Source organism: Tetrapisispora phaffii, chromosome 5, assembly GCF_000236905.1.
Source record: "Tetrapisispora phaffii CBS 4417 chromosome 5, complete genome".
In the NCBI taxonomy this organism is placed as follows: Eukaryota; Fungi; Ascomycota; class Saccharomycetes; order Saccharomycetales; family Saccharomycetaceae; genus Tetrapisispora; species Tetrapisispora phaffii.
Window position 1 is genome coordinate 168,246 of NC_016524.1, and position 18,315 is coordinate 186,560.

General features: G+C 32.8%; 7 protein-coding genes across 7 annotated transcripts; 2 read left to right on the top strand and 5 right to left on the bottom strand.

Moving 5' to 3' along the window:
- Nucleotides 1-383: 383 nt before the first annotated feature.
- AAR2 (U5 snRNP complex subunit AAR2) lies at nt 384-1,529 on the bottom strand (the record flags this gene model as incomplete). The annotated part of the gene is made up of 1 exon (XM_003685565.1): nt 384-1,529. One exon carries the CDS (start codon nt 1,527-1,529, stop codon nt 384-386), a length of 1,146 nt encoding a protein of 381 aa, XP_003685613.1.
- A 304-nt stretch (nt 1,530-1,833) lies between these two features.
- TPHA0E00850 (40S ribosomal protein eS8) lies at nt 1,834-2,436 on the bottom strand (the record flags this gene model as incomplete). Its single annotated transcript, XM_003685566.1, has 1 exon — nt 1,834-2,436. One exon carries the CDS (start codon nt 2,434-2,436, stop codon nt 1,834-1,836), a length of 603 nt encoding a protein of 200 aa, XP_003685614.1.
- A 2,121-nt stretch (nt 2,437-4,557) lies between these two features.
- Nucleotides 4,558-5,835, top strand: AST1 (Ast1p; the record flags this gene model as incomplete). Its single annotated transcript, XM_003685567.1, has 1 exon — nt 4,558-5,835. The coding sequence occupies one exon, from the start codon at nt 4,558-4,560 to the stop codon at nt 5,833-5,835; it is 1,278 nt and encodes a 425-aa protein (XP_003685615.1).
- Nucleotides 5,836-5,999: 164 nt separating this feature from the next.
- Nucleotides 6,000-8,147, bottom strand: TPHA0E00870 (uncharacterized protein; the record flags this gene model as incomplete). Its single annotated transcript, XM_003685568.1, has 1 exon — nt 6,000-8,147. The coding sequence occupies one exon, from the start codon at nt 8,145-8,147 to the stop codon at nt 6,000-6,002; it is 2,148 nt and encodes a 715-aa protein (XP_003685616.1).
- A 637-nt stretch (nt 8,148-8,784) lies between these two features.
- SEF1 (Sef1p) lies at nt 8,785-11,919 on the bottom strand (the record flags this gene model as incomplete). The annotated part of the gene is made up of 1 exon (XM_003685569.1): nt 8,785-11,919. One exon carries the CDS (start codon nt 11,917-11,919, stop codon nt 8,785-8,787), a length of 3,135 nt encoding a protein of 1,044 aa, XP_003685617.1.
- A 1,163-nt stretch (nt 11,920-13,082) lies between these two features.
- On the top strand, nt 13,083-16,781 carry KIP1 (Kip1p; the record flags this gene model as incomplete). The annotated part of the gene is made up of 1 exon (XM_003685570.1): nt 13,083-16,781. One exon carries the CDS (start codon nt 13,083-13,085, stop codon nt 16,779-16,781), a length of 3,699 nt encoding a protein of 1,232 aa, XP_003685618.1.
- Nucleotides 16,782-16,865: 84 nt separating this feature from the next.
- Nucleotides 16,866-17,960, bottom strand: SHC1 (Shc1p; the record flags this gene model as incomplete). Its single annotated transcript, XM_003685571.1, has 1 exon — nt 16,866-17,960. One exon carries the CDS (start codon nt 17,958-17,960, stop codon nt 16,866-16,868), a length of 1,095 nt encoding a protein of 364 aa, XP_003685619.1.
- Nucleotides 17,961-18,315: the final 355 nt, after the last annotated feature.

An 18,315-nucleotide genomic window follows, 5' to 3' on the forward strand; every position in this document is an offset into this window, starting at 1 on the left:
CATCTCCCATCCGCATCCCCTTAAAATTATGGGATAATGCGGGCAAAGTGCACACAAAAACGGACAACAGCCGACAGGGCGACGGGGCGACAGGGTGACAGGGGGTGGAAAGTTCCGGAAGATGCCAGAGCGTGCCAGAAAGAAATGGCTCGGGTAATGTCTGAAAGTGCCGCAACCAGTGGTTGGCAAGAGAGAGGAGAGAGTCCGGGTGGCTGTCTCTTTGTGGTGGAGCAGGCAATGCAAGACCTCTGTTTAACGGTGGGGGGTATGGGTGTTAGGATAGTGGGGGTTACCTGCTGGTCATCACTATGGCACACGGTCTGACAATGTATTATTGTCATTTAGATATGTATACATGCAGTGGTGAAAGGTTTGGTTACTATTCAGTTGTTACGGTTGTGATATATACCTGCTACTACGGTGGGTCCTTCATTGTCAGACTCTTCATCACTGCCAATGCTAGGATAGTAGTATTCACCGCTATCCAGTTCGTCAGTGTATGCAGTTGTGTGGTTGTACACGGCGTCGTCGCTGTCATCGTGATCGCCTTTTAAGTCTTGTGATATTATCTCCAATTGTTTTCTTGTCTTCACCAGGACGTGTTTTTGTATCGATTTATCGATTGTCTTTCTCCATAACTTCATGTTTAGTAATATATCATAGTATTCATTGGGCATCATTCTAAGCTGTTTACTTAATATTTCGTCTAGATCTTTCACAGTGTTTTCTTCGCCAGGTACAACGGAACTTTGTGTCAATAATTCAATTATATTGTGCCATTGCAAGCTTGATCCATAGTTGCCAAAGGTGATGCAGTTTAAAAATGAAATTTGTAACTCCCCAAGTAATCTCTTTATGTCATTATTGAAAAAGTTAGGCAATAGTTTGGCATTTAAGTAATTACTCTTATCCAAGAAATCTGTCATCCGGTACTCTGCACGCAATGCATCTTTGGATTTGAAATTCAATATGGTGTATTTGAAATGTTTTTCATTCATTGCATTGTTTTCGTCTATGTTTAATTTCTTTTGTAAAAAAAAAATCTCTTCTCGACTAGTCATCGAGGTATCCACATACACAAACGATTGTTGATCATTATCACCACTCTCGTGTACACTGACTACTTGATCCCATGAAATGTACTTCGTCTGTAAAGTCCAATTATCCGATGATTCAATATCTTCAACTTGTGGATAATTAACCATCAAGTTACGGTATTTATTGATATTTTCATAATAAACGTTCAAATTTGTCTCTTTGAAAACGTCAAATATCTCTTTCTCACCATTATATTTTAAGTAATACCCTACATCACCGTTGACGCCAACGTTGCAGTTGAACCAATATCCATACCGTATAGATTCTTTTTTATTATGTTCTTGGAAATGGATCAAATGTACGGAATCACAAGGGATGTTTTGAATACCAAAAAATTCTTGATTCTTCTTAACTTCAAATGAATAATTATCTATCCCAATGGTAACGTCATCACTGGACGATATAAGTATCGGCAATGTAAGGAATGCCATTAATAGTTATTACTTACTGCGAGGAATTTCTAATCTCCTCTCCTGTCTTCTGATGGCAGGGTTTTCTTTTCATATATACACATATTTATAAGCTGGAATTTTAGGCAACTTCATAAAATATAAAAATAATGATATGAAATGTGTTTTCTTTTTATTATAAACTACACATGTATGAAATAAACACGAAGATTATAGAAAAACAATATTTAATTTATTTTTGGGTGTCTTAATATGATGAAAGATTATGATAAGAAATTATATAATAATAAAAAAACTGTGATGTAGTTGGAAACTAATAAACAGTTTATTTCTTAGCAGTCATTCTTCTTAAGTAGAAAGCTAATTCTTCACCTTCTAAGATGTAACCATCACATCTACCGGATTGACCTGGTCTGGAAGAGATAGCAGCGTATAATCTACCAGCACCGAATTGAGATTCAACAGCTTGTTCAACCTTAGCGGAACCAGCTCTGGAAGCCCATTTCTTTTCAGCACTCTTAGATGGAGCAACGATTTCTTCATCCTTAGCATTTCTCTTCTTACCTAAAGAGGCACCGTAGTGAGATTCGTACCATTGCTTGAATGGAGTAGCATCGATTTGAACAATAGCAGCCTTGGTTAAAGTGTTAGTTCTAACCAATTCATTGTTGGATGGATGGTAAGCGACACCAACGATTCTGGTCTTCTTAGCAACACCTTCAGAAGCCCATGAAAAGTTACCAGTTTCAATTCTTAAAGCTCTGTATTTCTTGTTACCACCTCTGGTTCTGACGGAGTGGATTCTCTTAGTACCGATTTTGGTGTTGGTAGCTTGTCTACCTAATTCGAACTTTCTCTTCTTTCTGAATTGAGCTCTTTTAGCACCTGTAGCAGATCTTTTGTGACGAGAATCACGAGAAATACCCATTTTTAATCTGTAATGATAAAGTCCCTCTCAATTATTATTATGGTATCTTATATTGTTAGAATAATATAAAACAGTAAGTAATAATCAAGGATGAATGAATATGTTAGTAAAAAAAATTCTCAAAAGTAAATTCTTTTTTTAAAAGTAATGAAATATAGATAATAATTGTAATTCTCTGAAACTGTATTGCATTTATAGAGAAGCGATTCTTTGTATCATGACAATATAAAACACAACTAAACATGATTAAAACATTGATAAAATTTTTCTTCTTCTTCGCTCAATAATTCCAGTAACGTGGTCACATACAGATGCAACTTCTGAGTTTATAGAAACTAGGAGCACATATCCCTTCCCATAAGGAAGCAGTTAGATATATTGTGACTACCTTGGCATCTCATCCACCAATACATGTCTCAGCCTTCAGCTATCTCAGTAAATTTCAATTGTAATCCTATATTCTTCTTAAACTATAATAATTTGTGAACATACTATTTATTCTGGTGAGTTTGGTTGTATTTTCCTGTGTCTGAAAGTAATAGAGTAATAAGAAACTGAATCACGTTTTAAATAGTAATGTATTTTAATATATGTATTTAGTATTCAATAATGATTATAATAATAAAATATTTACAGAGAGAGAGTTGGGATAGTAAAAATTGAATATTTTACAATATCGCCAACGCAAGTGTCTAAATTTTGTTTGACGAAAAAAGTCAATTTTTGAACATTCATGCAACTGACCGATGAGTGTCAAAATGGTAGAAAAACACAAGTAGTAAAAAGTAAATTCAGCAGAATAGAGAATAACCAAGCCAAACGGTGTAACTCAGAAGATAATTTTAGAAGAGAAGGTCGAATGAGCTTAGTAGCAATAACGTCTAATGGACCGAATGAACGGGTTCCAGGTTCAGTGAGACTAGACAGACAGACAACGATAGCGATAGGCTCTGGAGGGGGTAAACTCGGTTTAATGAGATGAGCTGGACAGGATGTGTTAGACAGAAACAAGTGTTTCTAGAGAGGATTGTGGTATTGCACTAGCCTGAACGCCACAGAGGAAAGTACCTTTCCAACAAGGGGGGGGAGAGGGATCACAGCCTAACCGAACAAGTGAAGAGTAAAGGATAGAATACACCAAGTTACAGATTTTGAACATTCATTTTCATAGGAAGAAAACAAGATCCGCCGAATTATATCATTTTGACCAAAAAACAAAAAAAGTTCGCGTTCACATCTGCAACAACAAAAACTAGATACACTATAAAATGTACGGATGTTAAAACAGTCACACATTGTTTATTTCAATCACGTGACTATTTCAGAGTCCGGGTTACATTTAAGTTTGTACTTCTCGACATTTTAACAAACCGTTCGTTCTCTTACACTATTTTACATAACAATCGAAGCTTAAGCACTATGTCAAGCACTATACCATGTCAAGCACATATATAAGAGTTTGAAACAACCGCTTGCAGTATCGTTGACATTGTATATTGCCATCTTGATGCGGTAATTATTTATACGTTAATAAACCTATTCTTTCTCTTTAAAAGGAATCACCTTCCGTTTTCTGCAATTTCTACTTCCTATGTATGAGCAACTTTTAATGACATTTTTTCGAACTTCGAATTTCTTGAAAAATGCGTCTTTTGCTCAATCGTTGTTACTCGACAGGCATCGCTTCTTCTTCCACTAATGGGCGTATAGTGAATAGAGCATTACAGACTGTTATAATTTATAGCAAGGCAATTATAATTATAAAGGTGAATAAAATAAACTAAGTAAGTAAACAATGCAACAGAACGAGTTCATTACAATTAATCAAATCGTAATGAAGATATTCGAAATAATTTAGTTGTTATGAGAGTTTTCTCTCTGTTCTTATAATTCAATTTCATTTAATGGTAAGGCTATCTTATTATATTAAGGATTAGCTATGTTTTGTTTTGATTTGAAATTTCCTCATTTCTTAAAAGAATGTCTTGCTATATATGTATATAAAGTGTATAATTCTTTGTCTTATCTCGAACTCAAATATATTTTTTTCGATTTAGACTCAAAATAGAACTATACAACCGTACACAAACACTGTATAAATAAAACCAAATTCTGACAGCTATGTCTATATCATTCGAGAAACAGGAACATAAATTGGATGATGCAACTATTCAAGGTTCTGAAATTCCAAAAGAAATTCCAACTGGTGAAACCGTCTTACATAGAGTGGCCAGACCAGTTAGACATGTTAAGAATATTCCCGTTAAAGCTTTAGTGTTTTCTTCAAAAGAAGGTCCAATGCTATTCACTTATGACAGAAAAATTAGAACTCCAATTCCAAAGAATAAATTAGTGGTACAAGTTGCCTATGCAGGTTTAAATCCAATTGATATGAAAATTAAAAATGGTTACAAAAGTGGTAGTTTCTACGGTGACGCAGGTGTTGGCAGGGAATATTTCGGTACTATTATATCCGTTGGTGAGGATATCGCAAGTAAAAACACTTGGAGAGAGGGTGATGAAGTCATGGGTATCTATTATCATCCACATTCTGGTAATGGTGCTTTACAATCGTCAATTTTAATTGATCCAAAAGTTGACCCAATCATGTTGAAACCAGCAACCATCACCATGCCAGAAGCTGGCGGCACATTGTACTGTTTAGGCGCTGCATATCAAATATTGAAATCTTTGGATAAAGCTAAAGTTTTAAAACCTGATTCAAATATCTTAATTAATGGTGGTACTACTTCTGTAGGTATGTTTGTTTTACAGCTACTAAAGAACCATTATCACCTTGTGTCAAAAGTTTCCATTGTAACGACAGGTACTGGCTCAAAAGTCTTGAAAAATCATTTCCCTTCATTTGCTAGTGATTTAATCTTTATTGATTACTTAACTTGTAGAGGTAAAGCAAGTAAACCATTGAGAAAAATGCTAGAAGAAAAAGTCTACACAGATTTCAACGAAGACACTCAAGAAGAAACAACTCAACAGTATACTCAAGGCAAATATGATATTGTATTCGATTTCGTAGGTGGTTACGATATCTTGGCACACTCAAGTGCCTTGATTCATTCAGGTGGTCAATATGTCACTACTGTCGGTGACTATGTCAGTGATTATAAAAACGATGTCTTTGAAACTTGGGATAATCCAAGTGCAAATGCAAGAAAAATATTCGGTGCAGTACTATGGTCATACACATACACACATTTCAACTTTAACCCAAATTATGATGTGAAATGGATCAAAGAAGTTGCAGAAATTTTAGAAAAACGTGAAGTTAAATGTATTGTGGATAAAGTCTACGAATGGAAAGATTTTAAAGAAGCTTTCTCTTACTTAAGCACACAACGTTCACAAGGTAAGCTAATTTTAAAAGTAGAAAAATTCTAACTCCCCATTTTACTGTTTTAGTTTTCCTCATAAAAATATTAAAAAATCATGTTAACATTATATACCCTTAATTACTAATAAACTATTTCCATGTCATAATTATATACTGTTAATTCAGTTCAATGCATTTATGTATAATATATTTGACTTAAATTTTTAATTATTTACAAACCAAAACTAAACATCTTTGATCTTCTTTTGGAACTCTTTGAAGAAGGAACTGTTTTATCCACCCTATCTTCATTATACAAATCATCTTCTTGAACATCTTCTAATACAGATTGCTTCGTAGCCTTTTCGTTTAGAGATGAGCTCTGAGAGACATATTTTCTTACAAAATCATCATTCTCTAATAGGATCTTTATATTATTTTCATAGTCAATGTCTGAAACGTTTTCCTCGTATTTTTCATCCTTTAATTTATAAACCAAAAGGTATGCCGTAGTTAAGGTAGTTGGATCACCGACAAATTTTAGTACGGATTCCTCTGTAATGGAAACGACAACTTCATCATCAAATAGCAGCCAACCATATTTTTCATTTTTACAAATTGAAACATAATGGCCATGCTGTGGCCCCCCTCCTAGATGAAGCACTATTCCGGTCAAATCATATGATTTCGATATATCTGAATTAGACGTTGATGAAACTTGAAGCACTAACGGATAGTTAATCTTATTAAATAATTTAATATTTGAGTTTTGTTCTTCTGAATATTTAAATCTCTTCAAGTGTAAAATCAAGGTTTCTGGAAGTTTTTTAAGACCAACAATCCTTTCTGCTTCTTGTAAACCACTACAACAATCACAGAAAAATTTATTGGAGCCGTTTAACATTTCTCTTTGAGAATAATCTCCTAGAATTTCTTGTATATTTGTCTCTTCATTGTTAGAAACTTCTATTGCAAAGTCTAAAAATAATTCCTCTCTGGAAGTAATATTATCACAAGTTAGACATCTCGTCGTATACTTTATAACACCTTGGAATAAATCGTTAATGAAATTTCTTTCAAATTTTAAACCGCCAAATTCTCCATTATCGTTGTTTGGATTATTCATATTTGACTCGATGTTATCACTTATTTGGTTTAGTAAAAAGTTTAAGAACTCATGAGCATCCTGATGCATCATTGAATTAAACATCATATTTTCCCTTTTCAATGTTTCAATCAATTCTTTTGGGGAAACAATACCAGTTAAATGATTATTTTCGGTGATTGCATCAAATATATCCTTAAGTGCGCTGTACATATTTGATTTTCCATTAGTGTTTAAAGCAGTATCAATATTTAACACTGGTCCACTGATCAATGCAGTTTGTTTTTTCCCCTCACTAGATTCGATCTTTTTAATATTTTCTAATGTTTCATCGTTTTCAAACGCATCATCTGTCAGTTCCATATCATTATCATTATCATTTCCCATTGGTTTTGCCATATTATTTTCATATTTTCCGGTTTCTAATATATTTATTTGTCTGATGTTCTTTTTTCTACCCACAATTGTTGTTACAGAAATTTCATGGATTTTTTCAGTTATTGGTGTAGATGCCATTACATGCCCTCTTGTTGGTTCAGTATCTGCTCTTTGATCTGAAGACACAAATGACGCATTTGTCGAATTTGACGTCGAATATAGCATCGATTGGTCTCTGCTTGCCAAAATTTTAAAAGAATTTCTTCTCTGTAAAGGGATCTTTGATAACAATTCTTGTGAACTACTTTGTGTGTTGTTTTTGTATAAATTCTTAAGAGTACCATTTTGATTATGTGAGTTATTATTATTAACAGTTAGTAATCTAGTGTTGTTGTCAAAACTGTTTTCATCGTAAACTTTTGTTTTGGTATTCTTAAAGTTGAATTTTTGTTCATTTGGAACCATTGGATATTTTATTACGTTATCCCTTAATTCTGGGATGTTATAAAGACATTGTAAAACAGAATTACAGTAACATGTATTACCAAAGTTCTCATACCCAAAAACTTTATTAGAACTATCTGATAACTTTGTTATTTCTAGTAACTTTTGGTGATCACTATCATTTTTTACAAGTTCTCTTGGATCTTTTAAAGGAACTGGAGTAGGTGATTCGGAAAGAGCTCTGGAATTTGAATTCAATAATTGAGCTGTCTTATTTATCCCTGGAACTTCATAATGTTCGGTTGTTTCATTAAACTCGAAATTATCTATAATTTGTCTTGTAGCGAGTTTAGGTTCCAGGCATTTATTATATTCCTCAGGTCTTGAAGTTTCATTACTCTTGTCGTTTCCTTTATTGGATTTGGACAACCATCTTTTAAGTTTTATAGCCATAGTTTATCAGAAGTAAAAACATATATATTCTAAAAGGTCCAATTTCTGTTAACACAGTCTTTTATATATAATACAGTTATCCTTTAACAATGGTATTCCTCTGACTCCCTTTGATATTATATGATTTAGCACAATCAGTTAAGCTAGATGCTTGACAGACAGCAACAGTTATAAATACGGCAGTAGAAAGCTAACCTCAGCCAGATCTTGTATTTATAACTTTAGCATATTAGCCAAAACCTGAACATATGATTTCAGTATATTAATCTTTTCACTATTTAAGTTTCAGAACTTTGGCAGGAGCTAGATTTCTTTACGCACCTTAACATCTTACAAATCTCAATTATTAAAATCGGCGTAAAAAATATAAGCTATACTTTTTAAAGCGTATCAGTTGGTGATATGCGGTTGGACTAAGAGAAGTGCATGGGGACTTTGAAGGTTGAATCATGAATGCCGTTTACGATAAGAAAGATGTTATTATTTTAGTTCTGATAGTCAATGGAATTATTGCAATTTAGGATAGAATGTTTATTATGATATGAATAAATAATAAATGAATAAATATATGTATATGTATATGTAAATACACATATACTAGTAGGTAATAAATACAGTTTGGATTGAAAATTGAATCCTAGAAGCCCGGTTCCATGTTCATGTCAAACCAACCAAGGAAATCATCATTTAATGAGCTGTTTTCCATCCAACCATTGCTTTGTTGTAATAAAAAGTTGTCAATTTCTGAAAGCATGTTAATATTAGTCCCGCTATTTGTAATGTTTATACCTTGTGTATCTAAGGTAGATGCAAGTTTGTTGTTAGTATTCGCAGTACTGCTAGTGTTAGTATTGTGTACATTATTCAAAGCAGTACCGATAAGTGGCACAGGGGAGATATCATTTTGGTTTCTATTAGAAGCTCTACTTTGATTCCCAAATATCGATCTTGATCTTTGTCTTTTAGTTTGGCCCGAGATTGTTGTTGAAGATCCCATATGATTCGGTAGTGGCTCTTTCCAATCATATATGGAAGGATCTTTCTCTTTGCTAAACTGTTTACTTAACGAACTTTGAACGCTTTGAGAATAATTATAATCAGCGGGAATACTATTTGCCCTTTGCATGGATGAATTGGACATCTTCTCTTTTGCTGATTCATTCTTTAACACTGTATTCCTTGAAGACTTCAACTCGATACCATTGACACCTGTCGTATTATATAATTCACCTATCTTTTGATTCAAGAAGGAACTTGAATTCAGATTACCTGAAAATAAAGAACTATTATCAAAACCTCTTTGTAATGTTGGTTTATTATCAATAGCAGTTGAAGCTTCCCTTCCTAATATATTTTCAATATTGACACTTCCTGTTTCGCTTAACATAGAGAAAGGTATACCATTAATTTGATTGACACTTCCATCATCGCTTTTATTGCTTTTTGCAATTGCATTTTTTGTTGGAACTAATTTTGTAATAGTAGTTCCTCCAGGTGTCGTATTCGTTATGGTTTGAAAATCTTCTTTCGAAATTTGGTTATAGAATGGTAGAGGTACCAATTTTCTATCTAGTGAAACAATTCCTTTTTCTAATTTATGAGCTTCAAATGCCTTCTGGGCCTTTTCATTATACTCAGGATCAGTCTCCCTTCTTCTTGCTTCATGTACACAATATACTAGATCATAAAATAGGGATCCTGTTAAATGTGATCTCATTCTTGTAATTATACCCTCCTTTTCGGTAAAAACTTCTGGGTGGGTTAAGAGAACCAGATTCAACTTATCTAGAACAGTAGTGGTTCTGGTCAAATCATTTTCAACTTTAGCGGACCATTCTGCCAATTGATTTCGATATAATCTGTAAACTGTCACAACTGATTGACGAGACGAGTCGACATATTTGGTTAATAAATATGGGGTCAAATAAAGTTTGAATAAAATGAAGGCAGCATATGTAACACTTTGTCTCACATATATTGGAAGTTCAATGACTTGTCGGGTTTCCAGTAGTTTTGAAAATAGAGTTACAATTTTAGTAGCAGAAAGATATGCTTCTGTGACGTAAGAAGTTTGATCTTCAGTTGGCGTCTTCGGTAGAAATGCAAAACAACAGATAGTTAATTTGACGTATTGGTAATAAATATTAACAGCGTTAAGGTCTTCAAAACCTTCTCTTTCATTGAGCCTTTGAAGTTCTCTATTCATCATTGTCAAAGCACCTGCTCTATCCTTGGGCTCCATTAAACCGTCTGAACTTACGATACTTGATCCTAGAACATTGTATAACTTGTTCTGAAAATGAGCCAAGCATATCAACCTTCTAAATAATTTTGGAAATATGAATATGTCATTATTAGTTGATTGATTATTTTCATTTGTTTCGACACCATCAAGATCTCCTCCAACCCTGGCGTGCTCGATTAAATAATCAGTTTGCGAATTTGGGGGTAAACCTATAATACTTGCCCAGCATATTTCAGCAAAATATATACCTAACCATGTCCTAGTTCTCCATTTCTCCGCATTTGCCATTAATGTTTGTGTTCTAGTAAATTCAGTATAAAATTCACCTCTGTGCAAACCTAATTGCAGGGACAACGATTTTGCTAAACCTACAAATCTGTACGAACAATCGTCTAATATCTTCTGATTTGGTAGTGGCCAAATACATAGTATTAGTAACGCTTGTGAGATATGTGTAGATCTTGGGGTACGTAGCCAACATGTTTCAATCGCTAACTGTTTAATTAATCCTGCTAATTTCATATATAATGTGGGTGTTGGCTCCGATAAACTCGCTGTAAGCATGACAGTCCAGAACAATAATTGCGATTGATTGCACAATTTTGTTGCTGAATCTGAAATCATAATTGGGAAAAATGGCAAATACCTTTCAGTAAATATATCATGTAAATAATTTGCCTTTTCCAAAGATAACTTTACGTCACCAAGTACAAATTCATTAATGCTCTCATAAGGAGAAGAAAGTGGCTGTACAGGATTTGTAGTTGATGTTACATGCTTAATATTATCGAACTTTGCATTTCCCTTACGATGCAAACCATCATTAAATTCGTGCTCCATTGTATATCTTGAATTATTAGAAGTAGTACTCCCCTTTCCATTTATTGGACTGGTAATACTACTATGGTTGTCATTATTAATAGAATTTGGAGAATCAATAGTTGACATTAAAGGAGGTTCCTTCACTAAATATGTTTGTACGGCTATTTTTAAATCCTTTGTTTTCTGTTTGTGATTAGCATCATCATTAAAAGTTTCATTAATATTTATATTGCCACTATTATTATCATCAGGGTTATCAGTAGCACTATACTTTGCATTGCCATTGTCTTTTAAAAGTATTCCTGGAGATTTAGTATTCAACGATGAAAGAATCAGTTGATCATTTTTAATCAGAGAATCTATCTTAGACATCAATTCATTAACGTCATTTCTTAAATTTTGTAATTGTGATCCTTTCTTTGGCCTAAACTGTGGATCAATTTCACAATCTAGCCCCACCCTTAAACATCTATCACATGGGTCAGGATATTTGAATGTTGCATTGCATTTAATTTTATGTTGTCTACAATGTGAACATGAAGTCACTGGTCTATGCCCAGTAGACGGAAAATCCACAGCGCTCGATTTATTTGTATTTGCTGACTGCTTTGTAGAATCATCTGCTACAATAGTTGAAATTTCATTTTTAATATTTGTTGGTTTCGATTTTCGATTTTGATGTTTTTTCTCATCTTTATTAACCATCTTTGTTGTTTCACTTCTTATAGCATTAAGGAAAGTTTTTTATACTTTCTCACCTTTCTTTGTCTATATATATATATATGCACATATATATATAATTATAGTTATAATTATATTTGTAAGGTTGTAAAAGGTCTATTTCCAATTTCCATAATTATCATTATATTATTTTCCCCATAGTTAAAGGTCTGAAACGCGTACTGAAACTACCGCATAAAATATCAGATAACAGTAAATAATAGCTGCGACACAACAACATACAGGAATACATACAATATAAATACATCGAAGCCAAGAAGGTTAGAATATAGAGAACTAGTGTTTTACGCTAACCAATTGATCCATGAACTATCCTTTGAGTCAAACCCAAGGGTCAAATGAGAACAAGACAGACAGTATATACGTGGTTGATTAGTCTGCAACCACTGGACCCATAGATTCATTATTGAAAATGGCATCGTAATATAGTTCATAAAAACGGCATGTCGGTTAATGCGACATAAAAAGTTACTATTATACGCTTATATATAACATCTCATTTGCGTTTAGAAAAGAGGCCAGCGTAAGGCTTAATAAGCCAATTAAAATGCCTTAAACTACGAACAATGCGAACAAAAAAGAGTCTTACCCTTTTCTCTTTGCCCAGGCGATGTGAGCGTCAATGGCGACTAACGGGCGACTGACAACGGGCAACTGTCAGAAAACAAAGCAAACACAAAAAAGAGAACTTGTCACCCTGACCGCAGGTGTGTGACAGCGAACAAAGAAAAATTATTGCGACAATTAGTGACGCGCAAGGTGTCAGCAACAAGTATGCGTCCGCCGCACGTTATCCGGATCTCGCTCGCGTAAGAGAGTCAGCACATTGAAACGTTTTTGTGTGGTATCGTGCGCATAATGTTAGTGTTTCCCTCTTCTACTTGCTGTGCACTTTTGAGGTTTAGCAGCCGTGCCTTCCCGATAATTGTTGATGTTTGCAAAGATCTGGTGTCCGGGTAACAGATCCGTTTTTGTGTACACATTATTTATTTATTTATTTATTTATTTAATAATAGTAGATACATATAAATTATAATAATAGTATGCTGATTATAGTGTAGATTAGAGGTACACTGGTCAACACAGCAGCCGCGTATGGTTTGATATTTCACGAAAGAACAATACCAATGGTGGATAATAATGCCCAAGATGCCGATGAATCAATTTTAGTTTCGGAGACTGATGATGCATCAATTGCTGAACAATCAACCAAAGCAAGCGATGGGGGCGTCTATGTGAATGATTCTTCTAAATCCTTGTCACATACTAAAGATGATAATATAAAAGTATATGTGAGATGCAGATCAAGGACTCAACGAGAAATAGATGAAAAAAGTAGTGTGGTTATTTCAACATTAGGTGCAAACGGTAATAAAGTGATTTTATCACCAAATCAATCGAGAAAATTATATAATACAAATGCTAATGGGAGTACAAGAACTAAAAATAATACCAATTTAAATAATAATATTAAAAATGCAACTACTAATAGTAACACTGGTACTAATGGTAGAACATACACTTTTGATAAAGTCTTTGGAGTTGAATCAGATCAGGAAACTTTATTTGAGTCAGTAGCGAAAAATTATATATATGAAATGTTACAAGGTTATAATTGCACTGTGTTTGCGTATGGTCAAACTGGTACTGGTAAAACGTACACGATGTCTGGTGATTTAAATATATTAGGTAATTTAGATTCAAAGGATAAAATATTATTAGGGGAACACGCAGGAATTATTCCAAGGGTATTAGTATATTTATTCAAAGAATTATCTAAAAATGATACTATAACTAATACGAAGGTTAATAATAATAAAAATAATAATAATAATAGTAATAATAAGAATGAGGAACAAATTAATTTAAAAAATACTGAATATTCAGTGAAAGTTTCTTTTCTAGAATTGTACAATGAGAAATTAACCGATTTATTATCAAATTATAAAACTGATGCCTTAAATTCAAATGATAAATTAATAAATCAAACAAGTGGGAATTCCACTCCATATAGTATAACGAATGGTTTAAATGTTAATGATAAATTTAAAATAAAAAATAACAATTTACACGATTTTGATGGAAAAAATGTAAGAATTATGAGTAACCAGAATAAATCCGCATCGAATTGTAACGGTTCATCTATTACTGTGAAAGGTATGGAAGAAATATATATTAAATCAGCGCATGAAGGTTTACAATTGCTGACGGAAGGGTCACTAAAAAGGAAAGTTGCATCAACTAAATTAAACGATTTATCATCTAGATCACACACTATTTTCACCATAATAACAAATGTTACTAAAGTTGACCCAGTAACAGGGAAACATTTTGTTAAAACTGGTAAATTAAATTTGGTTGATTTGGCTGGTAGTGAAAATATAAATAGATCAGGTGCAGAGAATAAAAGAGCTCAGGAAGCTGGACTAATAAATAAATCTCTGTTAACCTTAGGGAGAGTCATAAATGCATTAGTAGATCGTTCCCATCATATACCATATAGAGAATCGAAATTAACAAGGTTACTTCAAGATTCGCTTGGCGGTAAAACAAAGACGTGTATTATAGCTACTGTTTCTCCTGCAAAAATATCATTGGAAGAAACCGTTAGCACTTTAGAATATGCTACTAGAGCAAAATCAATTAAAAATACCCCCCAGATAAATCAATCGTTATCGAAGGATACTTTTATTCATGAATATATTAATGAAATTGATAGATTACGAAATGAATTGAAGCTTGCGAGAACGAAAGAAGGTATATACATAACACAAGATCAATTAGATCTATACGAAAGTAATTCAATTTTAATAACAGAGCAAAAGGCTAAAATTGATAATATGGAAGATCAGATCAAACGATTTAAAGCCAAATATGTTGAAGAAACAGAATCGAACAGAATATTATTGAATAAATTAGAGCAATCTGAAGATGCAAACCAAAAATTATCAGAGAAAACAAAAGTCATTATATCATTATTCAAACGCTACCAAGAGAATTTTAAAATCTTTAATTCTAACATTAATCAAATTCATTCGTCTAATCTTGAAGTTTTCGATAGTTTGCAAAACCACAAAGATAAATTGGACCTTTGTTCAAAAAAAAATATTAAGACATTAAAAGAAATTTACATTGCTGAAGAAAAGTACACGGAACAGTTGAATACTCTAAAAGCTAGTTTGTCTTCTTATTCTGATAGATTCATGTTAGTGTTTTCTAGTGTATTTGATGAAATGGAAAATAATTCAATAGAATTCGAAAGGAATGTAAAAAGTAAACTGTCATCGTTAGATTTAACTATGGTAGTTGAAGAAATTAAAAATATGAAGGAGACTGTGGAGATGATATGTAACAATATATTGATTGCATCTGATACCTGGGATTCTAGCTATAAGGAAGTATATAATTCACATTTGATGACTTTAAAAAACTGTTTTAACATGGTGGAACATAAATGCGCTAATATAAATCAGTTAATGGACGAAAACTTCAGTAAATTTCAGAACGACATTAAATCAGGTGTTCATAATTATAAAAATGTCAGTAGTGATCATACTAATGACATGAAACATACTATTTATGAGCAATCTCTAGAAATTGAAAAGTTAAAAGAAAAAATAATTATTGAGCAACAGAACTCAAAAAGCGTAGAAAGTCGGTTAAATAAGGTAATTGACTACTTTGAAGATGAAATTTTAAAATCAAGGAGAAAAATAACTACTGATTTGATTGATACTCTAAAGCAATCAGAAAAAGATCATCTGGAGTTAGACAAACAAATCCTAAATAGAACATTATCTGGATTAAGAAACTTTGAAAATGAAAAGCAATCTGATTTACAAAAGTCTATTAATGCATTAACTTCGAAGTTCTCTGACGTATTCAAAAACGTTTCTTTAGTAGCTGAACAACTTCCCTTAACAATTGACTTAACATCTGAAAACTTATTAACTACAATCGACGAATTTTTAAAAACGTCTCCAATTTCAACCGAGCTCATAGAATTAGTAGATCTTGTCAGATCTTACACTGAGCAATCAAAATCGAAACCTATTCTAGATCTTTTAGAACAACTAAACGAAACTAGGAAATTGATGTTAGGAGATGTATCAATGCATTTGAAGGACCAAATTAGTTCATTGACAAACTTCACTCGAGAAAAGAAAGAAAAATTCACTGAAAGTAATGTCATGGCCAGTAATTTTATTGACCAATTTATTAAATATATTTTAACGGATTATAAAGATAATATGACACAAATTCCTAAATCACAGAATAATGTCATAGTTGACAATACTAATACTATAGAAACTATTATTAATTCTATGAATGAACTTAAAAAAGAGAGTAACATAAATGAATATTCAGATAAAAGTAAGGATTTGGTTAGTACCTTTAAAAGAAATTTGCCAGTATTGGAACTGCCTCAAGATTTTAAGGTATTCAAAGATATTGCAGAAGAAGTTCAAGGAACCGCCCATGAAGATCAATTTTCTCCATCAAGGTCACATAAATTAAACAGCCTTAAAATTATACCTTCAACACCAGTCCCAATTCCTGATTATCCTTTACCTAAAGTTCTGATTCCTAAAAGCGTAAACACGTCAGCACAGAGATCTAAAACAATTCAATCTCCATTTAAGGAAGCAAACATCTTAAGAAATATTACCGACATTTCAAACCCTAATAATCTAAAAAGAAGATTCACATCAGATTCATTAATCCATCCAACAGAACCAACTGATGACAAAATAAAAAACTGCATATTACCCCATAATTTTATAAAAAATTCACATAATGTACAAAATATAGCATATATAATCTAAATACAAATGTAATTGTATCATTATTTTCAATTCATCGTTTCAAAACAAAAGAGAAGTTGACAATATGTTATTTTGAATTGTGGATTACCCAATGAAATCCGCAGCTGAGCCTTTACTGGAAGAGTACCCCAACATCTCTGCTTTCCTAAATAACAGTTCAGAATATAAAGTATCTTTCAATATTAGATCTTTATACCCCGTGGCATAAATTTTTCCTAATTCATAAGGTGCATCACAAATGACATTATCTGAACAATCGACAGCTCTAGTTAACCATGTCACACCGGAAAGTTTTGTTACATCGTTTTTAGGCGCACCTAACTTTTCATAGTAGTAAGCCATACCAAGTTTAAACATAGCTATCTGATGCTTTTGTTTTGCCGCATATTCCAAATATTTCAAAGCTTTCCAAGAGGATGCTTCAACACCCAAGCCTCTTTCATAACAGTACGCTGTTCTAAAGGTAGCTTCAATGTGACCTAATTGGGAAGCATTTCGAAATAGAATAAATGCTTTTTTATTGTCTACTGATCCAAATAAACCTGATGAATACGCATCTGCCAAAATGTACCCTGCATCTTTATACTTTCTTGCAATTAAAAACTTCAAATTTCTTTTTAGAGTTCTAATCAGCGATTTATTTAGTGAATTTTTATTGTAATTACTTGGGTTCATATTAATCCAACAAACAACAACTAGCATTTTTTGAATGCACTGAAATAAAGTTTTTGGGTCCATTGAATTTTTTGCAAATTTAATCAAACTTTGGATGCTTTCTACGCTAGGCATTTCATTTAATGGTGATTTCAACGTAAAGGTTATATTCAGAGAAATATCTGATTCCGTTGACTCCGAAGGAGCAGAACTTAAGATGGATGTTTCTTTACCAGACGAATTAGAATTGGTAGCAGAATCACAATTAGATGTAAGAGCAATTGCAGGGATTCCAGTATTGTCAGTAAAGTCTCGGTTGCCAATATTTATCCCTGTGTCTTTCTGTATGCATTCATCAAAAAATGTGTTGACATCGAAAAATTCTACAGAACAGGAGTGCACTGAGTTTACTTCCGAACCTGAAGTTTTATTATCTTGATCGTTTCTTCCTCTGACATCTGTTGAAAGTGATTGTGTTCTTGATATTGTTGTAAATAGAGGTTTATACAAGCAGTCGATTTCCATGCCCTTAATTGAAAAGCTTTATATTATATTCTTTAGGTGTAGTCATGCAGACATATGTATACGGAACGATATACTATTGTACTTATATAACTACAAGTTACTTAGTTTTGTTTTGATTCAAAAATACTGGTACTTAAAATATGTTATGACTTTGGTACTTGAACTCTGAATTCAAGAGCATTGTATTTATATATTTCTTTTTTTTTGGTCGTGAAGAACAGCAATGGTGTAGATTTGAAAAGTTTTCCATCGAAGTATTTCCAGAAATGATGTTGTGTAACCCTTAAATAAATTATTATATTAATTTTTCATTTTAGCAATAATAATTATATATAAGTATGAAATATGTTATGAC